The 27,134-nt window shown below is 44.4% G+C and overlaps 1 protein-coding gene across 4 annotated transcripts in view; it reads right to left on the bottom strand.

Moving 5' to 3' along the window:
• Nucleotides 1-28: 28 nt before the first annotated feature.
• Nucleotides 29-27,134, bottom strand: part of LOC145354755 (uncharacterized) — a 35,116-nt gene continuing 8,010 nt past the window's right edge. The window contains exons 2-5 of one of the 4 annotated variants that reach the window (XM_080206221.1): nucleotides 25,504-26,829; nucleotides 14,073-17,059; nucleotides 3,582-3,740; nucleotides 29-2,917 (exon numbers count right to left, since the gene is read on the bottom strand). In XM_080206221.1, the coding sequence (XP_080062347.1) occupies nucleotides 16,292-17,059; nucleotides 25,504-26,535 (1,800 nt within the window). In that variant the 5' untranslated portion in view covers nucleotides 26,536-26,829 and the 3' untranslated portion in view covers nucleotides 29-2,917; nucleotides 3,582-3,740; nucleotides 14,073-16,291. Of the gene's footprint in view, nucleotides 2,918-3,581; nucleotides 3,741-13,808; nucleotides 17,314-20,703; nucleotides 26,830-27,134 lie in introns of those variants that run through there. The other 3 variants (XM_080206219.1, XM_080206220.1, XM_080206218.1) reach the window with 3 other exon arrangements.

Consider the following 27,134-nt stretch of genomic DNA (forward strand, 5'->3'; position numbering starts at 1 on the left):
TAATACTGCATCGAACACATCACAGGAGATAGACAGTCAGGAAATGGCACCCCAGTTCAGAAAGAGAGAGAGACTCAGTGTATAATACAATACACGCTTGCAGGAGGAGGTCATTCTATAACGTGCACTGAAGAGAGAAAGTCAGTGTCGAACAACGACACTGAATCGAGACAGCCAGTGTATAACACTACACACTGGAGAGACAATCAGAATATAAGAGCACATTGGATATAGATAGCTAATGTATAGCACAGCACATGGATAGACACAGTCAATGGATAACACCATATTGGATAGACACCATCTATATAACACACCGCACTGAATGGAAACTGTCAGTCTATTACAAACAACACTGCAGAGAGAGACAGTCATTGTGTAACACAGTACAGAGGAAGGACACACTTAGAGTTTAACACACTGCAATAGATTGAGAGACTTATTGAATAACACACAACACTTGCAGCAAGCTGTCAGTGTATAGTTCACCATATTGTAGGGAGACATTCAATGCATAGAACACTGCACTGGACATTACTGTTAGTCACTGAAACACTACACTGGATTGAGACAGTCAGTGTATAACATACCACACTGGATAGATACTGCCAGTGAGTAACAACCACACAGGATAGAGATCATCAGTATGTAACACACTGGATGGATAGGGACAGTCAATGTGTAACACAATACAATGGATAGAGACAGTCAGTGTATTATCCACTGGATAGGGACTGTCAGGATATAACACAGCACACTCAACAGAGACAGTCAGTGTATAACACAACAGACAGGAGGAAAACCTGCAGGGTTTAACACACTGCAATAGATTAAGATATGTATTGATTAATACAAAACCTGCTGCATAGTCAGTGTATAGCCCATCATTTTGGAGGGAGACAATTAATGTACAGAACACTATACTGGACATTACTGTTTGTCAATGGTACACAACACTGCATTGAGACAGTCAGTATATAGCATATGGCACTGGATACAGATAGTGTATGATGCACTGCACTGAATAGAGAGTGTCAGGGTATAATACACAACACTTGACTAGGGCAGTCAGTGTATAACATACCACATTGGATAGTGAGAGTCAGTGTATAACACAGCACACTGGATGCAGACAGTGTATAACACTCCACACTGGATACAGATCATTAGCATAAAATGCACTGTACTGGAAAGGGACAGTCAGTGGATAACACACCGCAATGCATCGGGACAGTCAGTGTACACAGCACACTCGATAGAGACAGTCCGTGTCTAAGAACTGCATGGGATAGAGACCATCAGTGTATAAGACAACGCTGGATGGAGACAAGTCTGTGTCTAACACACTGCCCTGATTTGGAACAGTGTGTAAAACAACACACTGAATAGAGAGTCAGTAGATAACACAGCACACTGGATAAGGATGGTTGGTGTATATCACAGCGCAATCGATAGAGATAGTTGATGCATACCAGAACACACAGGGGGGAGATCATCAATGTTTAACGCACTTCAATAGATGAAGAGAGTCAGTGAATAACACAAACTTATTACACTCGGTCAGTGTACTGCTCACCACATTGGAGGGAGGCTAATACTGCATAAAACACATCACAGGAGAAATACAGTCAGCAAATGGCACATCAGACTGGAAAGACAGGGTCATTGTAATATACATGCTGGATGGAGGTGGTTTGTTCTATAACACACTGCACTGGATAGAGACAGTCGGTGTACAACACAGCTCACTGGACAGAGACAGTCAGTATATAGCACTCCACACTGAATAGACAGTGTAAAACAACCACAGGGGATAGCGGCAGCCTGTGTATAAAACATCAAACTGGATAGACACAGTCAGTGCATAACATAGCACACTGGATAGAGGCACCAGGGGTATAACACACTGCACTGAATAGAAACCTCAATAAATTAAGAGGTGTATTGAATAACACACCACATTTGCTGCACGCGGTCAGTGCATAGCTCACCATATTGGAGGAGACAATTAATGAATATAACACAAACGGGACATTACTGTTAGTCAATGGTACACTACACTGGATAGAGGCAGCCAGTGGATAACACACTGCACTGGATATGGACAGTCAGTGTTTGCCACTGTTTGTCAGGGCATAACACACATTAGATTGGGGCAGTCAGTGTATAACACAGCATACTCGATAGACAATCAGTGGTTGACACAGCACACTGGATAGAGACAGACAGTGTATAACAGAACACACAGGAGGGAGATCATCAGTGTTTAACACACTTCAATAGATTAAGAGTCAGTCAATAACATACAACACATGCTACACTCAGTCAGTGTATTGCTCACCACATTGGAGAGAGGCTAATACTGGATAGAACACATCCGTCAGCAAACGACACACCTGACCGGAGAGAGTCATGGTATAATACAACATATCTCGATGGAGATGATCATTCTATAACACACTGTACTGGATAGAGTTTGTCAGTGTTCAACACAACATATAGGAGGAGTGACTGTTAGTTTAAAACACAATATACTGGATAAAGAGTGTCAGTATGTAATACACCAAACCAGACTGGGACAGTCAGTACATAATACACCACACTGGATAGACTCAGACAGTGTATGACACAACATACAGGAGGGATGTCATCAGTGTTTAACACACTTCAATGGATTACGAGAGTCAGTGAATAACTAAATGGACATCTGCGAGTAGAGGATATCTGGTGGAGCTGAGGGTTGCAGGACGTCTGGTGGAGCTGAGAGCTGGAGGATGTCTGGTGGAGTTGAGAATCAAAGGCCATCTGGTGGAGGTGAGAGTCAGAGGACATCTGGTGTAGCTGTCAGTCACAGCACATCTGATGGCGTTGCAAGTCACAGGACCTCAAATATTCGTCAAACTGGCCTGGATAAAATCTAAGAAAATGAGAGGTAGATACATTAGCAAGAAAAAAACCGAGGGAGAGCTGTACTATCAGCACTGAGAGCATGTCACACTGTTGGAGGGTCAGTATTGAGGGAGTGTCACACTGTCAGAGGCTCAGTATTGAGGGTGTGTCACACCATTGGAGAGTCAGTACTGAGGGAGTGTCACACTGATGGAGGTTCAGTACTGAGGGAGTGTCACACTGTTGAAGCGTCAGTATGAAGAGAGTGCCACATTGTCACAGGCTCAGTATTGAGGACGTGTCACACTGTTGGAGAGTCAGTACGGAGTGTCACATTGACAGAGGCTCAGTGTTGAGGGCGTGTTACACTGTTGAAGGGTCAGTACTGAGGGCATGCTACACTGTCGGAGGGTCAGTACTGAGAAAGTGACACACTGATGGATGGTCAGTAATGATGTAGTGTCACACAGTTGGAGGGTTAGTACTGATGGAGTGTCACACTATCGGAGGTTTAATATGGAGGGAATGCTGCACTGTTGGAGTTCAGTACTGAGCTTCTATGGAATTGAAAATGGAAAGAAGAGTTATGGCAGATGAATTAAGCCAGTGTTTTGCATCAATCGGCACTATAGTGAGCACAAATAACATCCCAGAAATAGCTGTAAATCAGGAAATATTTGAGAGGAAGGCACCTGAGAAAATTACAATCACCAGGGAAGTGGTGTTGAAAAAGGTTTTGGGTCTGCGGGCTGTATCCTCTGGTCTGGATGGACTTCACTTGAAAGTCTTGGAAAACGTGGCTAGATCCTGTGGTTTTAATTTTCCAAAATTCCCACGATTCACTGATGGATCTATTTGGAAGATAGCAAACATATTATTCAAAAAGGATTGAAGACAGAAAGCCGGAAATTACAGGGCAATTAGCGCAACATTTGTCAGCTATTTACCATTTATATAGATGATCTGGAGGAGGGAACCGAGTGTAGGGTGTCGAAATTTGCTGACGACACCAAGATTGGTGGAACGGCAAATTGTGCGGAGGGTGTGGAAAGTCTGCAGAGGGATCTAGATAGGCTGGGCGAATGGGCCAGGAACTGGCAAATGGAATTTAATGTTGGCAAGTGTGAAGTTGTCCACTTTGGTAGGAATAATGGTAGGAAGGACTATTACTTACATGGTGAAAAACTGCAGCATGCGACGGTGCAGCGGGACCTCGGGGTCCTTGTGCATGAGTCGCAAAAACCCAGCCTGCAGGTGCAGCAGGTGGTCAGGAAGGCGAATGGGATGCTGGCCTTCATAGTGAGGGGGATTGAATATAAAAGTAGGGAGGTCTTGCTGCAACTGTACAGGGCACTGGTGAGGCCGCAGCTGCAGTACCGTGTGCAGTTTTGGTCGCTGCACTTGCGCAAGGATATTTTGGCCTTGGAGGGAGTGCAGAGGAGGTTTACTAGGCTGATACCGGAGTTGAGGGGGTTGAACTATGTGGAGAGGCTGAATAAACTAGGCTTGTACTCGTTAGAATTTAGAAGAATGAAGGGAGATCTCATAGAGACGTATAAGATGATGAATGAGATGGATAGGATAGAGGTGGAGAGGCTCTTCCCGCTCAGAAAGGACAGTAGGACTAGAAGGCACAGCCTCAAGATAAAGGGGGGTCGGTTTAGAACGGAGTTGAGGAGGAACTTCTTCACTCAAAGGGTGGTGAATCTCTGGAATTCTCTGCCCGTTGAAGTGGTGGAGGCTGCCTCGCTAAATATATTTAAGACGCGGGTTGACAGGTTTTTGATAGGCAAGGGGATTAAGGGTTATGGGGAGAGGGCGGGAATGTGGAGCTGAGACACGACAGATCAGCCATGATCTTATTGAATGGCGGGCAGGCTCGGGAGGCTGGATGGCCTACTCCTGCTCCTATTTCTTATGTTCTTATAGGGAAAATATTAGAAGCCATAAGTAGAGATGCTGTAGCAAAGCACTTGGAAAAAATTGAGTGCAATCAGGAAAAGGCAACATTGTTTTGTGAAAGAGAGGCCACATTTAACCAAGTTATTGAAGTTCCTTGAAGGAGCCACATGTGTGACAGATAAAGGGGAACCAGTAGATATGCTGTACTTAGATTTCCAGAAGGCATTTGATAAGGTGACACAACAGAGCTATTTGTGTGAAATAAAAGACCATTGTGTAGGAGGTAACATATTGACATGGTCTGAGGAATGGCTCACTGACAGGAAATTAGATTTGATATTAGTGGTCTTTTTCTGGTTGGCAGGATGTGACGAATGATGTGTCACAGGAATCAGTCCTGAGGCCTCAACTTCAAAAAAAATACAAACGACTTGGATGAAAGGACTGAGGTTTGGTTGCTAAATTTGCTGATGACAAAGATTGATTAGAAAGTAAATGATGAAGAGGACGTAAGGAGGGTACAGAGACATAAATAGGTTATGTGAATGGGCAGAAATCTGGAAATTGGAGTATAATATGGGCAAATGTGAAATTTTCCAATTTGGCAGGAAGAATAAAAACAAAGCATATTATCTAAATAGTAAGAGATTGCAAGCTCTGGGGTGCAGAGGAATCTGCTTCCTAGTGCATGAATCACAAAAGGCTAGTAAACAGGTACAGCAAGTAATTAGGAAAGCTAATGGGATTGGGAGTTACAGATAGTTTTATGGCTTGGGAAGTACAGATGAGATCGGCACAACTTGTGGGCCGAAGGGCCTGTTTCTGCTGTAGTGTTCTATGTTCTAATAGAATGTTATTGTTTATTGTGAGGCAAATTGGTTACAAAAGTAGGGAAGGTTTTGCTTCAGTTATACAAGAAATTGGTGAGACCACATCTGGAGTATTGTGTACAATACTGGTCTTGTTATTTAAGCAAAGATACGAATGTGTTAGAAGCCGTTCAGAAGTTTACTTGACTAACACCAGTAATGGATGGGCTGTCTTATGAGGGAAGGTTAGAGATGTTAGGTTTGAAAATATCAGAAGAATAAGAGGCGACTTGATTGAAACATTGAATATCATGACAGCTATTGTCAGGGTGGATGTGAAGAGGATGTTTCCTCTTGACAGAGAATCTAGAACTAGGGCTCACTATTTAAAAATAAGGGGTCACTCACTTGAGACAGAAATGAGGAGAAATTGTTTGTTTTGGAGGTTTGTAACACTCTGGAACACACTTCCTCAAAGGCAGTGGAAGCAGACTCTGCAAGTTTATAAAGTAGAGCTTCATCAACAAGGGTGGGTTAAAGGTTTTTGGGAAGTTGACAGATTACAATCAGATCATCAATGATTTTAATGAAAGGGGGAATAGTCTAAAGGGCTGAGTGGCCTAAACCTGCTCTTAATTCCGGCGTTCACATTGTTCACAGGGACACTGCTGAGGGAGTGTTGCACTGTCAGAGGAACATCACCAAGGAAGTGCTGCACTGACAGAGGAACATCACTGAGGGAACGCTACACTGTCAAAGGGTTAGGGCTGAGATGACAGTGCTGATGGAGTGTCGCACAGTCGGCAGGAGAGTACTGAGGAGCGCTGCACTATCAGAGGGACAGCGCTGAGGGAGAGCTGCACTGTCAGAGGCCCCGTTTTGAGCAAGAGCTCAGGGAGAGCATGCCCTCCACTCTCGAAGCCCTGGATGAACCTGTATCTGTGGTCACCATTGCAGATGTCAGAGCAGCTTTCTTGAGATCAACCCAGAGAAAGCAACTGGCCCGGATGGGGTACCTGGACGAGCACTCCAATCCTGTGTGGATCAGCTGGTGGAGGTATTCTCAGACATCTTCAACCTTTTTTTACAATAATCTGAGGTCCCTATCTGCTTCGAGAAGACAACCAACCCCAGTATCTAAGAAAAGCCAAGCAGCGTGCCTTAATGACTATCAGCCGGTGGCTCTGACATCCATCATTATGAAGTGCTTCGAAAGATTAGAACATAAGAACATAAGAGTTCTTATACCCCTTATACCCCCCTGACTGTGTGGTCAAATTCCCCTCCAACTCGATTCTCAAGTTTGCTGACAACACCACCGTAGTGCGTCGGGTCTCAAACAATGATGAGACAGAGTACAGGAATGAGGTAGAGAATCTGGTGAACTGGTGCGGCAACAATAATCTTTCCCTCAACGCTAACAAAATGAAAGAGACTGTCATTGACTTCAGGAAGCATAGAGGAAAACATGCCCCTGTCTACATCAATGGGAACGAAGTGGAAAGGGCTAAGAGTTTCACATTTTTAGGCATCCAGATCACCAACAACCTGTCCTAGTCCCCCATGCCAACACTATAATTAAGAAAGCCCACCAGCGCTGCTACTTTCTCAGAAGACAAAGGAAATTTGGCATGTCAGCTTCGACTCTCAACACCTTTTACAGATGCACCATAGAAAGCATTCTTTCTGGTTGTATCACAGTTTGGTATGAATCCTGCTCTCCTGAAGACTGCAAGGAATTACAAAAAGTCGTGAATGTCACCCAATCCATCACGTAAACCAATCTCCTAACTATTGACTCAGTCTACACTTCCCGCTGCCTTGGCAAAGCAGCCAGCATAATCAAGGACCCCACGCACCCCGGACATTCTCTTTTTCACCTTCTTCGGTCAGGAAAAAGATACAAAAGATATGTCACGTACCAACTGACACAAGAACAGCTTCTTCCCTGCTGCTGTCAAATTTTTGAATGATCTTACCTTGCATGAAGTTGATCTTTCTCTACACTTGAGCTATAACTGTAACACTACATTCTGCACTCTGTTTCCTTCTCTGTGAATGGTATGCTTTGTCTGTATGGCATGCAAGAAACAATACTTTTCACTGTAAGTTAATACATGTGACAATAATAAATCAAATAAATGGAGGGAGTGCTGCACTGTTAGAGGGTCAGTGCTGAGCGAATGCTGCAGTTTCAGAGGGTCATTACTGAGAGATGTTGAGGTGATCGGCTGTCTCATCGGTTTGGTTGAGTGAGGCGCCCTGCAGTTTAGAGCTGAAGGTGAGGTCCCACCATTTAGAGGTGATGAGGACTCTCACATTTCATGGGAGTTGCTGCAGAGTCTCAGGTCTTGGGGCTGAAGGAAAATCTATTTTATGGGGGTGATGAGGTGTTTTACTGATTGGATGAGTTATAGAGAGAAATTCTCTGGTTTTGAGGGGATGGTGGGATGGTAGCCAGGTTGATGGGCAGAGAAATGGTTTGGGTTCTGGGCTGGTGGCTGATTGAGGATGAAGAGAGGAGATAAGAGAAAGGACAGGGATGACAGTGGAGTGAGTGAGAGGGTGAGGGCTCCCCAGACTAGACTCCACACCACCAACCTTTATACAGCATCTCATGTACGACTAATCTTGTAGGTGAAGTCCGGCTGAAGATCAGAGTCTGATCCATGTTTGTAACTGGGGTCTAGTTGAAGATCAGAGACTGATTCATCTTCACATCAGAGAATATCTGACCATCTGAGAGATCCCAATGAATTGTAAATATTTATGGAAACCATGGCAATGCAGAGATTCTGTCATGACCTCACAATGCCATGGGCAGGGTCTCACTGTGAAAGAGAGCTGCAGGGTCCTAGGGGTGGGGAGGTTGATGAAAGATTCACTGTCCAATTTGCAGATTGACCCACCCACCCCAGATACCATCAAAGTTCACCAGAGTTCACCTGAATTCTTGACTGGGTTTCTTGGTGATTTTCTGATGTTGATGGGCTCCAGTTCTACCTCTTACTCAAAAGAGGAAACATTCTCTCTGAATCTTCTCTATCAGAACATTTCAACATGTTAAAGGGATGGATTATGACTCCCCTCAGCCTTGTTTTACCAGAGGATATTGACCTAGGTGTCAATCCTTTCCTCATATGTATTGACACAGATTTCTTTTTATATGGTGACCAAAGCTGCACACAATTCTCTCAATGTGATTCTAATCAAGGTTCAGGACAGGTTTAACATAAACTCCCTACTTATCAAATCTACAGTTCTAGAACTGAAACCACATTCCTTGTTAGCTTTTCATTTTACTCTCGCTAACCTGCACACTAATATTAATGTTTGATGTATTTGTACTCTGAGATCCCTCCCCCAGTCCCTCGCTAACCTGGGCACTGATTTGATGTTGGCTGTATTTGTACACTGAGATTCCTCGTTCTAATTTAATGCCCCCCTCCCTTGTTGTGGAAGATTTTTCAGAGACAAGGATCCGTTTTTTATTTATTCATTCACTCACTTTATGGTGAAGAGCAATGGTCCCAACACTGTCCCTTGGAGACACTGATCACCCAGCTTCCCCATGTTGCCTGATATTGTTAATGACTCTCTCTCTTTAAATACTATTTACATCTTCCAGTCTCAAAAACAATCATTCATCACTACTACTGGGGAGGCGGTGGGGGGATGGTTTTACTATTGGACTGGTAATCCCAACTGCCAAGGTAATGCTCTAGGGACACTTATTTAAATTCAACCATGGCAATCAAAATCTTGAATTACAGATTTCATGATGAACACTGTCAATATCTGTAAAATCTCATCTGGTTCACTGATATCCTATAGAGAAGGAAATCTGCCATCCTTACCTAGTCTGGCCTACCTGTGACTCCAGAGCTACAGCACTGTGGTTGACTCTTAACTGTCCTCTGAAATGGTCAAGCAAGTCACTCAGTTTAAGAATAATTTGGGACGGGTGTAAGTGTTGGACCAGATGTGACCCCTACATCCCATGAATAAATTTAAAAAATCAGTTGTTTCCTACCCAACTTCCTCTCCACGCTGCCCCAGTGAACACTGACTTCCTCAACAAGCCTCCTGCTCTCCAGCACTTTTGTGACAATCTATCTACACAACATGCACTCTTATTTCCTTTTCTACTACACTGTGTTATTCCCTCTCAGAATCCCCATCCATCCAGAATGAATCCATTGCAGTAACAATCCATTTGCTCTGCACCTGCAGCCTTTCATCTGATTAAAGATACAAACACAAAGGGCCACTCTTCCCTTGACTTTCAACCAGAGGGGGTTCTGGGATTAGCCCCACCCCTCATTCACTCCAATTGGTTGGAAGACTAGCCACTCCATCTCAGTGCTCCAATCCAATCCTTCCTTCACTTCAATTGGTTGGCAGATCAGTCTCTCTGGCTTGGTCCTCCAGCTTCACCCCGCCCCCCTTTTCACTATTTAAACATAGAATTCCCATAGAATCCTGGATCAATGGGACCTCTTTAGGGGCAGGTGTGACCTGATTCAGGTGGCACTTGAATCGCAAGGGGACCAATATGCTGGCGGGAAAATTGGCTAAGGCCACCGGGGAGACTTTAAACTAGAATGGTTGGGGGGAGGGAATCGAGATGAGGTGACTGGGAGCAAGGAGGTTAGCTTGCAAATAAAGAAGGATTGTAGACAGTGCAAGAGGGAGGATAGACGGGTGATGGAGAAGGGAGCGCTCAGACCGAAGGTTTGAGATGTGTCTATTTTAATGCCAGGAGTGTAGTGAATAAAGTGGATGAGCTTAGAGAGTGGATCACTGCTTGGAATTGTGATGTGGTGGCCATTAGAGACTTGGATGTCTCAGGGACAGGACTGGATACTTCAGGTGCTGGGTTTCAGGAGGGACAGGGAGGGAGGCAAAAGAGGTGAGGGAGTGGCACTGTTGATCGGGGTAGTGTCACGGCTGTAGAGAAGGTGGACGCCGTGGAGGGATTGTCTACAGAGTCTCTGTGCGTGGAAGTTCAGAACAGCAAGGGGTCGATAACTTTACTGGGTGTTTTCTATAGGCCGCCCAATAGTAACAGGGATGTTGAGGTGCAGATAGGGAAACAGATCCTGGAGAGATGTAGTAATAACAGAGTTGTCGTGATGGGAGACTTTAATTTCCTAAACATTGATTGGAATATCCCGAGGGTTTGGATGGGGAGGAGTTTGTTAGGCGTGTTCAGGAGGGTTTCCTGACACAGTATGTGGATAAGCCTACAAGAGACGCTGTACTCAATCTGGTATTGGCTAATGAACCTGGACAGGTGTCGGATCTCTCAGTGGGAGAACATCTTGGGGACAGTGATCATAACTCTATCTCCTTTACACTAGCATTGGAAAGAGATAGGATCAGGCAAGCTAGGAAAGTGTGGGGAAATATGAAGCCATCAGGCAGGAAATTAGGTGAATAAATTGGAAGGAGGCATTCTCGGGGAGAAGTAAGGTGGCAGATTTTCAAGGAATGTTTGTCTGGAGTTCTGCACAACAACGTTCCGATGAGGCAGGGAGGTTTTGGTAGGTTACTGGAACCGTGGTGCACGAAAGTCGTAATGAACCTAGTCAAAAAGAAAAGCGTACAATAAGTTCAAAGAGCTAGGAGATGTTCGGGATCTAGAGGAGAATACGTCTTGTAGGAAGGAACTTAAGAAGGAAATTAGGAGAGCCAGAAGGGGTCATGAGAAGGCCTTGGCAGGTAAGATTAAGGAGAACCCTAAGGTGTTCTACAAATATGTGAAGAGTAAAAGGATGAGATGTGAAGGAATAGGACCTATGAAATGTGAAGACGGGAAAGTTTGTACATAACTGGTAGAAATAGCAGAGGTGCTTAATGAATACTTTATGTTGGTATTCACGGTGGAAAAAGATCTGTGGTTTTACTGCAGGCTTGCGGTGGACTGGAGAGATCGAGTATGTGGACATCAAGGAAGAGGATGTGTTGGAACTTTTGAATATGATCAAGATAGATAAGTCGCCGGGACCGGATGGGATGTACCCCAAGTGACTGTGGGAGGCCAGCGAAGAGATTGCAGAGCCTCTGGCGATGATCTTTGCGTCATTGATGGAGATGGGAGAGGCTCCAGAGGATTGTGGATGTGGTTCCTATATTCAAGAAACAGAAAAGGGATAGCCCAGGAAATTACCGACCGGTGAGTCTAACCTCAGTGATTGGTAAGTTGATGGAGAAGATCCTGAGGGACAGGATTTACAAACATTTAGAGAAGTTTAGTATGCTCAAAAGTAGTCAACACAGCTTTGTCAAAGGCAGATCGTGCCTTACCAGCCTGGTTGAGTTCTTTGAAAATGTGACTAAACACACTGACGAAGGGAGAGCAGTGGATGTGGTTTATATGGACTTCAGCAAGATGTTCGATAAGGTTCGCCCATGCAAAACTTCTTGAGAAAGTGAGAGGGCGTGGGATCCAAGCCTTGTGGATCCAGAACTGGCTTGCCTGCAGAAGGCAGAGAGTGGTTGCAGATGGGTCTTTTTCTGCTTGGAAGTTGGTCACCAATGGAGTGCCCCAGGGATCTGTTCTGGGACCCTTGCTGTTTGTAATTTTTATAAATGATCTGGATGAGAAAGTGGAAGGGTGGGTTGGTAAGTTTGCTGATGACACGAAGGTTGGAGGTGTTGTGGATAGTCTGGAGGGATGTCAGAAGTTGCAGCGTGACATAGATAGGATGCAAGACTTGGCGGAAAAGTGGCAGATGAACTTCAACGCGGATAAACGTGTAGTGGTCCATTTTGGTAGGTCAAATGGGATGAAGGAGTATAATATCAAGGGTAAGACTCTTAGCAGCGTAGAGGATTAGAAGGACCTTGGGGTCCGGGTCCATAGGACTCGTAAATCGGCCTCGCAGGTAGAGGATGTGGTTAAGAAGGTGTATGGCGTACTGGCCTTCATCAATTGAGGGATTGAGTTTAGGAGTCGGGAGATAATGCTGCAGCTTTATAAGACTCTAGTTAGACCCCACTTGGAGTACTGTGCTCAGTTCTGGTCGCCTCATTACAGGAGGGATGTGGAAGCTATTGAAAGGGTGCAGAGGAGATTTACAAGGATGTTGCCTGGATTGGGCGGCATGCCTTATAAGGATAGGTTGAGGGAGCTCGTCTTTTCTCCTTGGAGAAATGAAGGATGAGAGGTGATCTGATAGAGGTGTATAAGATGTCGAGAGGCGTTTTTCCAGGGCTGAAATGGTTGCTACGAGACGACACAGGTTTAAGGTGCTGGGGAGTAGGTACAGAGATGTCAGGGGTAAGTTTTTCACTCAGAGGGTGGTAGGTGAGTGGAATTGGCTGCCGTCGTTGTGGTGGAGGCAAACTCGTTGGGGTCTTTTAACAGACTTCTGGACGAGTACATGGCACTTAATAGGATTGAGGGTTATAGGTAAGCCTAGCAGGTAGCGATATGATCGGCGCAACTTGTGGGCCGAAGGGCCTGTTTGTGCTGTAGTTTTTCTATGTTCTACGTGCAGTGCAGAAGGAGGCTATCCAGCCCACCAGGTCTGCACCGACCACAATCCTATCCAGGCCCTATTTCTGTAACCCCACATATTTACCCTGCTAATCCCCTGACTCTCGGGTCAATTTAGCATGGCCAATCAACCTAACCCGCACATCTGTGATCTACTGGACTGGATCTGACGACAGTCAGCCTGAAGTCTCACAACACCAGGTTAAAATCCAACCAGTTCATTTGATAGTAATCCCACAAGCTTTCAGAAACGATGTTCCTTCGTCAGGTGAGCATAAAGATCGAGAAAGCAACGGAAACTCCATACAGTTCCAGGAGAGATGGGGCCTGGTTGTGTACGTGTCAGGTTTTACACAGCACACAGTCTGCCTGTGGTTTCATCCTGGATGAAGAATCTCCAAACAGCTCCATTCGCATCACTCACTGGGATTGTCAGCAGTCCCATTGTCTCCTCAGAGGGCGGAAGGATTGTGTTACAGGTAATAGAAAGCAACACACACAGATACCCACACATAGGTACCCATAAACATAAATATTCACACATTTGAACTCACTGTCTCTCATACACACATGCATAAATTCTCTATCTCTCTCGTACACACACCCACACAGAGACAACCACACAAAAAATATCCACACACAGACACACAAAGATAAAAACTTACTCTCTCTCACACACACACACACATACAATCTCACTCACCTTAACGACCTCGAACATACACCAGAGAAACAATTATGCAGATATATATGTACAGATACATATTTCAACCAGGCCATTACATAGAACCACAGAAAAACATACATACATCCACAAAGCAGATTCACACCTGTGTACATGAACAGACACATATGGGGATATGTCCTGTCCTATTCTATGGATAGCAGCAACCAATCTGACTAATACTGGGGACGAAGATTTGGTACCTATAAGAGTCACAATTGTTCAGAAATTATAGTAAGCTTACCCTCTAGAAATATAAGCGATTTTGTCAATCCCATTCCATCTCTTTCTCTGAAATCTAACTCTATATGGAACAGGATGGTGGCACAGTGGTTAGCACTGCTGCTTCACAGAACCAGGGATCCGGGTTCAATTCCCTGCTTGGGTCACTGTCTGTGTGAAGCTCACTTGTTCTCCTTATGTCTGCGTGGGTTTCTTCCAGATGCACACAGTCCCACAGTCCAAAGATGTTCGGGTTAGGTTGATTAGCCATGCTAAATTAGTGTCGGGGGACTAGCAGGGTAAATATGTGGGGTTACAGAGATAGGGGCTGATTGGAATTGTGGTCGATGCACACTCAATGGGCTGAATAGCCTCCTTCTGTACTGTAGGGATTCTATGAATGTCTGGGACAGAGACAACAACATTTTAACACTGAACAGTCTATTGCCAGCCTGAGTGATCAGCCCTGGTCGGTGAGTGTAAATTTCAGAACAGTATCCCTGATAATGGCAGCCTCAGATTTCCTCTTGGAATTTTTGATGATTTTAGTTCCCCACCCCCACTCCCGCCCCACCATATTGATGGTGTGATCCCAATTGAGAGAGAATTTAATGCAGTTGTGACACTGTTTCCAATATCCCCCTGACTTAGTTCATCACTACTCCACTATTCTGGGAGATGTATTGCATAATAGCTACCAGATGGTGTAACAATTGTGTATCTTCATTAACTTAACACTATTCCTGATATCCATGTGTAGCCTCGCTGTCTTTCCCATTAGTTCCATTTGCTGATCTCTCTGTCATGGGCTTGCTGCTGTCTCGAACAAAACTGTTTTCACCACTCAGGCTTCACTGTGATTGGATAGTCTTCACGACATCTTCAGATGGAGACTGGATGACATCATCAGAATCCATTGTTTCTGAACGATCCACATCAATAACAAGAGGAAATAATCATCAAGCTGAGCACCTTATCTAGGCTGGCTCTCGAGTCTGACACTCAGCGACTGCTGCACTGTGACATACACCATCCTGCAGACGGAGCTTGTGAAGGCTCTGGCCACGATCTGCTACCATCTTTATGAATCTACTCTGCATCCTTTTCAGTGCCTTTATATCTTTTTCTATAATAGTGACCAAAACTGTCGTCTTCATTATGACTGTTAGGATTTAGGTCCGGGACTCAGATTACCCGAAAAGGGATTGAGCTCTGAAGTGATTTTAAATTAGTTCATTGAGAGTCAACAGTTTAAATATGAGGTGGAAGCTAAACAGACAAGAAAAACACATGATCCATGGCAGGTGAGAATGGTTTACTGGTCCCGGAGGACAAGCGGACGGACGATGCATAGTGAGTGCTGGTCTCTTAGCTGGTGACAGCTGTTTCCGAATGATTAACTGCTGTGATCTACAGTATGGATGTTGGGCTGACGCCAGTACAGATCGCTTCAAAATCACTTTGCTCTCAAACAGCCTGTTTTAACCTTTACACAGAAAGTTGGGTTACATACAGGTCATGAGATCCAATTGTATCAGGGTTAGAAATACCTTATTTCAGGGCCTGTAGTAGAGATATGTCCTTGACAAAGATAACAGGCCTGTCCTGTGTTCGTCAGCCCGCAAGCATTGCCCGAATGCTATGGAAGCTTTCTTCACAATACAGAGAGAAAGTGAACAATTTTTATAATATTGCATAAATTTCTGAAGTTTTCATACAGTGCATTGGATTGAACTTGTCTCCGTTCCCACGCTGAGCAGAATTCTGTACCAGGCAGGAAGGGTAACATTTGGCAACTCTCGATTTGCCACAGAATCCATTCCCTTTCTTTCTGGTGGATAATGGAGATGTCGCTATGTGTAATGGGAAAGTCAGTAAGAATTGTCAGTGAGGATTAATCAGTACTTTCTAATTGGAGATGTTAATTAGCGGAACGTCTCAGACACTGAATTGTAGAGTTCTTGCCAAAGATCAATTTAGAATTGAAGTTAAAGTTCAGAATCTTGTTGTAAACTAATTTCTGATGAGAGTTCCTGAATTATGGGGAAAGATCACAGACAGCAGCTCTTTCAGGACACTGCAGCCCCGAGAACACAATCAGCTACAGATCCAGAATATTAAACTTCAGCTCTGTTACAAGGATTATTGCCAGCAGTAACAAATCCCAGCTTTCAGAATTAACATAGTTCAGTCCTGGATGAGATTAACAGCAACAATGACAGCAAAATTCATCCTTGACAGTCACTTGTGAATTTGTTTGTGTCTCAGCAGTTGGGATGACTGAGTGAATCCCTCTCCACACACAGTGCAGATGATTGGCCTTTCCCCAGTATGAACTCGCTGGTGTGTCACCAGATTGGATGAGTGAGCAAATCCCTTCCCACACTCAGTGCAAATGAAGGGTTTCTCTCTAGTGTGAACTCGCTGGTGTGTCAGAAGGCCAGATGAATCAGCGAACCCCTTTCCACACTTGGAGCAGGTGAATGGTCTCTCTCCAGTGTGAATTCGTTGATGTACAATGAGGTGCCCTGAATGCCTAAATCTCTTTCCACAGTGCGTACAGCTGAACGGCCTCTCCTCAGTGTGAACTCGCTGGTGTGTCAGCAGTGTAGCTGACTGGATGAATCCCTTCCCACACACAGAACAGGTGAATGGCTTCTCCCCAGTGTGAACACGTTGGTGTGCTGTGAGGTTGGATGACTGTCTGAACCTCTTTCCACAGTCAGTGCAGATGAAGGGTCTCTCCTCAGTGTGAATGAGTTTGTGTGTCAGCAGGTTGGAAGACTGACTGAATCCCTTCCCACACACAGAGCAGGTGAACGGCATCTCCCCAGTGTGACTGCAACGATGAGTTTCCAGTCTGGAAGCGTAATTGAATCCCTTCCCACAATCTCCACATTTCCATGGTTTCTCTCCAGTGTGAATGCGTTGGTGAGTTTCCAACTGGGAAGGGAATTTGAATCCCTTCCCGCACTCAGCACATTTCCAGGGTTTCTCCATAGTGCCGGTGTCCTATTTTGCTCCAGGTTGGGTGATCAGATGGAGTCTTGCCCACACATACGACGTATATACAGTTTCTTCCTGCTGTGAATGGTGTGTTTTTTTTTAGTTTGTGTAACTGGTTAAAGCTCTTTCCACAGTCAGTACATTGGAACACTCTCACTTGGTTGTGTGTGAGAATCTTGGTGTTTTTCCAGTCATACTGATGTTTGAAATCTTTTCCCAGGTAAATGTAAAAGCAAGATACTGCAGATGCTGGAGATCTGAGATAAAAACAGAAAATGCTGCATTAGCTCAGTAGAATATGTAGAAACAGCATTTAGATTTGAAACATTAACTCTCTTTCTCACTACAGATGCCGTCAGACCTGTTGGATTTAACGAGCATTTTAATCATAGAATCTCTATTGTGCAGAAGGAAGCCATTCTACCCATTGAGCCCACACCAACAACAATCCCACCCTTGCTCTATCCCCATACCCCGAAATTTGTACTGCCAATCCCCCTGACTAATGTGCAATTTACTGTGGCCAATCCACCTAGTCTACACATCTTTGGGCGGTTTTCTGTCTTGTCTTCACTCGTAAAAAATCTTGTTCCCCTTTCACCATCATGCTTCCTGAGGTTGTAGCTCTCAAAACAGATTTATAATTTTCATCCTTGTTTTTCCCATAGCATTGACTTTCCCAACTTTCAAATTTTCTCTAGCCACAACATTCTCTGAGATAAAAGCAAAATGCTACGGATGCTGGAATTTAAAACAAAAACAGAAAATGCTGGAAAAACTCAACCCTAAGCTCTGACAAAGGGTCATCCAGACTCAAAACATTGGACCTATCCTCTCTCCACAGATGGTGTCAGCACTGCTGAGTTTTTCCTGCAATTTCTATTCTTGTGCCAAGAAATTCTGAGGTATTTGCACTGTTCTCATTCTGGCCTTTTTGCAAATACCGTGTTACAATTGCTCCACCACTGATGGCCATATCTTCAGTATCTATGGCACCAGGCTCTGGACTTCCCTCCCTCCAATAACTTTCCACCCTTAAGACTCTCCTCAGAACCTAGCTATTTCCTCCAGTTTTTGGTCACGAGTCCTACTATCTCAAAGTCATAGAAGTTTACAGCATGGAAATAAGCCCTTCGGTCCAACTTATTCACGTCACCCAGTTTTAACCATGAAGATAGTCCTAATTGTCTGTATTTGGCTCATATCCCGTGATATCAATCTTACTCATGTAAGTATCTAAATGCTTTTTCAAAGACAAAGTTGTACCTGCCTCTGCTATGACCTCTGGCAGCTTGTTCCAGACACTCACCACCTTCTGTGTGAAAAAATTGTCCCTCTGGACCTTTTTGTATTTCTCCCCTCTCACGTTAAACATATGCCCTTGAGTTTTAAACTCCCTTACCTTTAGCAAAAGATATTGACTAACTAACTTACCTCTCATTACTTTGTAGAGCTCTATAAGATCACTCCTATGCCTCCTGCACTCCAGGGGAAAAAAGTCCCAGTCTATCCAGCCTCTCATATAACCTAAACTATTAAGTCCCAGTACCATCCCAGTAAATCTTTTCTGCATCATTTCTAGTTTAATATCCGTTCTATAATAGGGTGGCCAGAACTGTACACAGTATTCCAAGTGTGACCTTACCATGTCTTGTACAATTCAACAGGAATTCCCAACTCCTATATTCAATGTTCTGACCAATAAAACAAAGCATGCCGAATGCTTTCTTCACTGTCACCGCCTGTGACTCCAGTTTCAAGAAGCTGAGAACCTATACCCGAGATCTCTTTGTTCTATAATTCTCTCCAATGCCCTACCATTAACTGAGTAAGTCCTGCTCTGGTTCGATCTACCAAAATGCATCACCTGGCATTTATCTCATTAAACTCCATCTGTCATTCATCGGCCCACTGGCCCAATTGGTCAAGATCCCGTTGCAATCCTAGATAACCTTCTTCACTGTTCACCCTGCCACCAATCTTGGTGTCATCTGCAAACTTACTAATCATACCTCCAATATTCTCATCCAAATCATTAACATAAATGACAATTAACAGTGCACCCAGCACCAATCCCCAAGGCACATTGCTGGTCACACGCCTCCAGTTTGAAAAACAACCTTCTACAACCACCCTCTGTCTTCTCTCAGCAAGGTGTGGAGATGCCAGTGTTGGACTGGGGTAAATACAGTAAGAAGTCTGACAACACCAGGTTTAAGTCCAACCGATTTATTTGATAGTAAACTCACTAACCTCGAAAGCTTGTGAGTTTACTATCAAATAAAACGATTGGACTTAAACCTGGTGTTGTCAAACTTCTTACTGTGTTCTCTCATCAAGCCAATTTTGCACCTATTTGGCTACCTCACCCTGGATCCCGTGAGATTTAACATTATGCAACAACCTACCATGCGGTACCTTGTCAAAGGCCTTGCTAAAGTCCATCTAGACAATGTCGACTGCACTGCCCTCATCCACCTTCTTGGTTACCCCTTCAAAAAACTCAATCAAATTCATGAGACATGATTTTCCACTCACAAAGCCATGCCGACTGCCCCAATCAGTCCTCGCCTCTCTAAATACCTTTAGATCCTGTCTCTCAGAATACCTTCTAACAACTTACCCGCTACAGATGACAGGCCCGTAATTCCCGGCAGCCCTTTATAAGCAAAGACACAACATTTCCCACCTCCCAATCTTCAGGTACCTCACATGTGGCTGTCGCTGATTCATATCTCTGCTAGGGAACCTGCAATTTCTTCCCTTGTCTCCCACAACACCCTGGGATATACTTCATCAGGTCCTGGAATTTATTTGCCTTGATGCACTTTAAGACTTCTGGCACCACCTTCTCTGCAATATGTACACTCCTCAAGACATCACTGTTTATTTCCCCAAGTTCCCTAACATCCATGCATATTTGTTTCGGATCTCACCCAACTCTTGTGGATCCACACATGATGTGTCCTCGCATATATTTCATTATATGTCCGGGTGTGTCAGGCTTTGTTTTATACATTTTGTGTTCAGGTTCACTGACATGCTTTATGATGTTAAAGCACTATATAAATAGGAGTTATTGTAGTTTCTGTTTGAGAACAATGCTTTGATTTCACAGCAAACTCTTACTAATGTCCTCCCCTGGGCGGGGCTGGAGGACTGACATCGGGCAGCTGGCCCTCCAGTTAGTGAATGGGCAGGCGGGGCTTACCCCTCCTCTCCCCGACTGGCTCCACGCGCTAAGCTGCCTGCTCTCCATGATGATGCTCCTCGAGCCATAGCGGCCGTTAAACCGCATCTCTGATCAAACGACCAGAACTGGGGGTCCCGCTTAAAAACACGGGGCCGTTGGCCGCATTTTCAGGAATTGGGAACCAAACAGGGTATTTATGAAGCCTCTCCACTCGGTCATTGCCGCCATCGCTCCCTTTCGACAACCTAGTAAACTTACCCACCGCACAGAGAAACAAACACAATCCTTTCGCCATCACCAGCAGTACGCATGTGCAAATCACTGGGCGGTACCGCGCATGCCCTAAACACAGGGCTGAACGGCACATGCGCACGGTCCTCTGTGACGTGTGAGGCTCATGATGTGCAGATGCTGGTGTTGGATGGGGGTAAACACAGTAAGAAGTCTCAACACCAGGTTACAGTCCAACAGGTTTATTTGGTAGTAGAAGCCACTAGCTTTCGGAGTGCTGCTCCTTCATCAGGTAAGTGGGAGTTCTGTTCACAAGCAGGGCATATAAAGACACAAATTCAATTTACAAAATAATGGTTGGAATGCAAGTCTTTACAGGAAATCAAGTCTTAAAGGTATAGACAATCTGAATGGAGAGAGGGTTAAGCACAGGTTAAAGAGATGTGAATTGTCTCCAGACAGGACAGTAAGTGAGATTTTACAAGCCCAGGCAAGTCGTAGGGGTTACAGATAGTGTTACGTGAACCCAAGATCCCGGTTGAGGCCGTCCTCATGTGTGCGGAACTTGGCTATCAGTCTCTGCTCAGTGGCTCTGTGTTGCCGTATGTCGTGAAGGTCGCCTTGGAGAATGTTTATGCAAAGATCAAAGGCCGAATGCCTGTGACCATTGACGTGTTCCCCAACAGGAAGAGAACAGTCTTGCCTGGTGATTGTCGAGCGGTGTTCATTCATCCATTGTCGTAGCGTCTGCTTGGTCTCCTCAATGTACCATGCCTCAGGACATCCTTTCCTGCAGTGTATCAGGTCGACAATATTGGCCGAGTTGCAAGAGTATGTCCCGTGTATCTGGTGGATGGTGTTCTCACGTGAGATGCTCGCATTCATGTTGATGATCTGGCACGTCTTGCAGAGGTTGCTGTGGCAGGGTTTTGTGGTGTCATGGTCATTGTTCTCCTGAAGGCTGATTGCCCCCTCCTGATGAGGGGGCATGCTCTACAGATAGGAATGCTGGGTACAAGAGCTCCAGGTTTTATGGATCATGCATTGCCCACAATACAGGTGGCTATTCGGTCTATCGATCCTGCATGGACAACAATCCCATCCTAGCCCGGTAACCGCAAATATTTACTCTGCTAATCCCCCTGAAACTAGGGTCAATTTAGTATGACCGATCAACCTAACCTTCGGACTGTGAAAGGAAACCCATGCAGGGAGAACATGCAAACTCCTCACAGACAGTAACCCAACTCAGGAACTGAACCTGGGTCCCTGCCACTATGAGGCAGCAGTGCTAACCACTGGGCCAACTCATGTTGTTCATCTTCATTATTACCAACATTCAGCACAGACAGCAGGGATTATTAGAGAGAATAAACACAGTGCAGTGAGAAAGGACACTCAGGGTCAGTTTTGGGGAGCTGTAAATAAAGGCTTGAGAATTGAAATAATCTGGAGAAAGGAGAAAATGAAAACCAGCTGAATAATTTGTAACAGGATTATTCTCCTCTTATTAAAGGATAAAAAAATCACAGCAAGTATAAAACAAAGCTGATTTATGACATAAATCTAGAATTTTAAACTTCAGTCCAGGTAAACAGAGCAGCAATAAACTCCAACTATCTGAGCGAAGATGGTTCAGTCCTGAATGGCATTTAACAGCAGTAATAACTTGTATTTTTCAATCACCTTTAGCACATTGAAACTATGTGGAGCGTTTCACAAGGTCATTATTAAACAAATCTCAACATTAAGACACAACAGGAGATATTAGAACATTTAACTAAACACTGGGTCAAAGAGGAGCCTCTGAAAGGAGAAAGGTAGGGAGTGAAGATGGTTAGGGAGAGTATCCAATGCCCTACAGCCAGGTAGCTGAATGTATATCTGGAATGATAAAAATCAGGGATGTATCAGAGACCAAAATGGGAGGAGCAGAAAGATCTTGAATGGATGTTGGACTGGAGGTGGTTATGGAGATAGGGAGGGGTGAGCCATGGCAGGATTTGAATTTACACCTCAAAATTGTAAAATTGATGCATTGCCAGATTAGAAACCAATGAACATTGGTGAGTACAAGGGTGATGTGTGACTGGGGCTGAATTAGAATAAAGCAAAATACTGATGAAGTTCTGATGAAGGATCATGCAGACTTGAAACATTGGCTCTATTCTCTCTCCACAGATGCTGTCAGGCCAGCTGAGATTTTCCAATATTTTTGACTATGAATTAGAATGCAGGTAGCAGCGTTATGAATTTATAGCAGACTGAGTACGAGAAGAAAGCTCGGGGAGATTTGGAATAATTAGGACTGAAGGGAGAAAAGCCAGGAATGGGAGTCACAGCAGCAAATTGGCTGAACCAGAAGAGCCTGGAGCTGTCACAGAGGTGGAAGACGGCACTCTTGGTGATGCAGTGAATATGGATCAGAAAATCAGCTCAGGGTGAACTTGACATTAGGGTGGTGAATAATTGGTTCAGGCTCATCCCTGCACCCAGGATAAGTGGATCCAACCAATCAAGTCAGTTGTGAACTGGCTGCTGTGTCAACAGGTTCAATTGTTAGTATATCTTTTCCAACACTCAATGCAGGTGAATAGTTTATTTCTGCTGTGACTGTGCTGATGTTTAGAGCTTTATAAACTCTTCACACATTGAGAACACTTAAAAAGGCTCTGAGCAGAGTGAAGAACTTAAAGATTGGTAAGGCTGGATGAACATATGAACCATTTCCTGTTTCTGGAATGGATGGATATCATCTCTTTGGGTGTGAACACCTGGGTTGTCAGGACTGAGGCCCTTACAACAGGATCAAATATGAAAATAAAAATTAAGTTATGGAGCAGCTTTATTAAGAGGAAGACAGAACAAACTGAAACTAAAGGTAAAATTCAGGTAGTGATTCACAGAACAACATGAGCTCCACACTTCCCATGTGATATCAGGGCAGCAGAGTTTACTTCTTTCCTCGCAGCCCCTAGTTTTCTTGCAGAGTTTCCAGCTTTCTTCTTTCTCATTTTTTTTTGTTTTCATTGTTCTTTTCTCAAATACATGCAACGCCATGCTGAAAACCTCCCCCAACTGTCTCCCCTGAGGCTCCCAATGAGAACTGTCCATGGACATTTCATGAAACAATCATGTGCTTCTTGTCCAAACAGAGGTGTGTTCATATAAACAGCACCTCCTGCTTCGAGAGCTCACTGATTCCTCTGTTATTTCAAATAACTCCTGCTTTCCCACTATCTCAGCATGATGAAGGTGACAGAGTGCTTAGCACTGCTTCCTCACCGCATCAGGGACCCGAGTTCAATTCCCGGCTTGGGTCACTGTCTGTGTGGAGTCTGCACGTTCTCCCTCTGTCTGTGTGGGTCTCTTCCCACAGTCCAAAGACGTGCTGGTTAGGTGCAATAGCCATGCTAATTTCTCCCTCAACACCCCCAGAGTGTGGCGGCTGGGGTATTTTCATAGTACCTCCATTGCAATGTTAATGTAAGCCTACATGTGACACTAATTAACTTTAAATTCACTGTTCAAAACTCAGACAGGCTTGTTCAAGACATGACTTTAGCTCTATATAATGTATCCTATGGATCAAGACCAAATGAATTAACACAACTGCTACAGACTACATTAATAGAGTGAAAGAACACAAACACTACAGACTGTATAAACACACAATGAAAGAAAAAACATAATGTCCACAGACTATATTAACACACAGTGAAAGAACACAACTCCTACAGACTATATTAACAACTACTACAGATTATATTACACACAATGAAAGAATGCAACTCCTACAGACTATATACATACATACAAAATGAAAGAACAAAATTCTTACAGACTATCTGGAGACTGGGTGACAGAGTGAATCTCTTCGCAGACACAGTAGTCTTCTGGTTCCTCCTTGCTGCATGTGCTGGTGTTTCTGGGAGCTGGATGACTCAATGATTCTTTTCCTCACAAAGCAGGCAAATGGCCTCTCTCCAGTATGACTGTGCCAATGAGTTTCCAGTTGGGATAGGAAACTAAATCCCTTCCCACAGTCCCCACATTTCTAGAGTTTCTGTCTGTTGTGGTGTCCTTCCGTGTCTCTCAGTCTGATCATTTAAATCCATGAATAGAATTTGACAGGGTGTAGATAGGCCAGTCGGCCCAACAAGTCTCTACTGGTGTTTATCTTACAATTGGGCCTTCTCGCATCTTTCCACTTCTAAATCTGTCATCATGACCTGATATTCCCATTTCCCACAACTGTTTGTCCAGCTGCCTTCAGAAGACATTTTGTTATATTTAACACCACTGAGACTAAGATTATCAAATGTTGTTGCTGCTGTGTTGTAAATGGTTGAACTCAGCGACTGTAAAGTTTTATCAGTATCCATGTTGAGCAATGATTTGTTGGTGTATTTGTAAAATATTTCACTGTTCTGTACATGTTCCTTGATAATATAATTTCATAATTGAGGTGTCACTGTGAGGAACATGCAGGACAGTAAGACTTGACAGTGATGATTAATCAGCACTTCCTAATCAGAGAAGATACTCATCAGTGAAAGCTTTCAGACACTGAAATATAGCTTTTTCACCAAAGATCAATTTGGAATAGATGTTAACGTTGAGACATTTATTGTAAACAAGTTCCTGTTCTTGAATTAAGAGAAAAGATCACAGATGGTACTCTTAAAAAAGGACACAACGGTCCCAAAGACAAGCGAATTCCCAGAATATTAAAACTCCAGCTGGTTACAGGATTGGAAATATCAGCAGAAACAAACCTAATATTCTCAGACTAAGTCTTGGATGTGATTAGCAGCAGGGGTAATAGCAATAATCAACGCCCACAGTCACTTCTGCATTGGCTGGTGAGTCTGCAGTTTGAAGGAACTTTAGAATCCCCTTTTCACACACACAGCAAGGTGAACAGTCTCTCCTCAGTGTGAATTTGCTGGTGTGCAGTGGGCTTAGGTGACAGCCTGAAGCTTTTTCCACAGGACGTGCAGCTGAATGGAGTCTCCTAGATGTGAATCCGGTAGTGTGACTGGAGGCCAGATAGCCGGGCAAATCCCTTCCCACACACAGAGCAGGTGAATGGTCTCTCCCCAGTGTGAATTCGCTGGTGCCTCACCAGATCAAATGACTGAGTAAATCCTTTGCCACATTCAGAGCAAGTGAACGGTTTCTCTCCAGTGTGAGTCCGTTGGTGTACAGTGAGGGCTGAAGAATGCCTGAACCTCTTTCCACAGGTAGTGCAGCTGAATGGCTTCTCCTCAGTGTGGATTCTCTGGTGCTCAATGAGCACAGATGATTGCCTGAAACTTTTTCCACATGTACTGCATCTGAATGGATTTTCCTCAGTGTGAATTCGCTGGTGTAACTGGAGGCTGAATAACCGGGGAAATCCCTTCCCACACACAGAGCAGGTGAATGGTCTCTCCCCAGTGTGAAGTCGCTGGTGTCTCACCAGGTCGAATGACTGAGAGAATCCCTTCCCGCACTCGGAACAGGTGAACGGTTTCTCCCCAGTGTGAGTGCGTTGGTGTACAGCGAGGGTGGATGACTGCCCGAAACTCTTTCCACAGTAAGTGCAGCTGAATGGCTTCTCCTTCGTGTGAATTTGCTGGTGTGACAGAAGGCCGGATGAGCGAGTGAATCCCTCCCCGCATGTGGAACATGTGAATGGCTTTTCTCCAGTGTGAACTCGTTGGTGATTCAGCAGGCTGGCTGACTGAGTGAATCCCTTTTCACACACGGAGCAGGTGAATGGTCGCTCCCCAGTGTGAACTCGCTGGTGTGTAGCGAGGGTGGAAGAATACCTGAACCTCTTCCCACAGTGAGTGCAGCTGAAAGGCCTCTCTTCAGTGTGAATTCTTTGATGTAACTTCAGGGATGTTTTCTGAGTAAATCCCTTCCCACAAATGGAACAAATGAACGGCCTCTCCCCAGTGTGACTGTGCCGATGGTATTCCAGCCGGGATGGATAATTGAATCTTTTACCACAGTCCTCACATTTCCATGGTTTTTCCATGGTGCTGACCTCTTTGTGGGTCTCCATGTTTGGATGATCAGTTGAAGCCACGTCCACACATGTGAATGATTCAGTGTTATTTCAGACTACGTAACTGGTTAAAGCTCTTTCCACAGTCAGTGCACTGAAACTTGGGTCTGTATGTGCCTCAGGGCTTTTCCACCCACATTGATGTTTCAAGTATTTTCTTGGATACAGAACGGAAGAACATTCCTCCTCCTTATTTCAAAAGCTGATGATCTTGAGGTTGTGAATAATCAAGTGATTCAACCAAGCTGTTTATTTTGAGTTCCGCATCTCCAAATCCTTCATTTCTAAGGTCTGTAAAAAAACCCAAAAATAATCACACTGACTGCAGCTTGGAAATTCAGAACAGGGAAAACTGTAATCATGCCCATTCCACACACAATTAACATCGCCATCATTTGTTTCCTTCAATCTAAGTTTTCTCCCTTCCTGTGTGCTGGCTGGGTTCCGTTCTCAAGCTTCTATGCTGGAAGAGGAGCAATTAGGGATGGATAATGAATACTAGCCTAGCCAGAGATGCACTCATCCCTCCCTCTCCCCTCCCAATACAACCCTCCCTTCCTACCCCACCCAAAGTCCCTCCCAATTCCCCCACAACC

Source organism: Carcharhinus amblyrhynchos, chromosome 18 (genome assembly GCF_965287045.1).
Source record: "Carcharhinus amblyrhynchos chromosome 18, sCarAmb.v2.hapA, whole genome shotgun sequence".
NCBI classification, from domain to species: domain Eukaryota; kingdom Metazoa; phylum Chordata; class Chondrichthyes; order Carcharhiniformes; family Carcharhinidae; genus Carcharhinus; species Carcharhinus amblyrhynchos.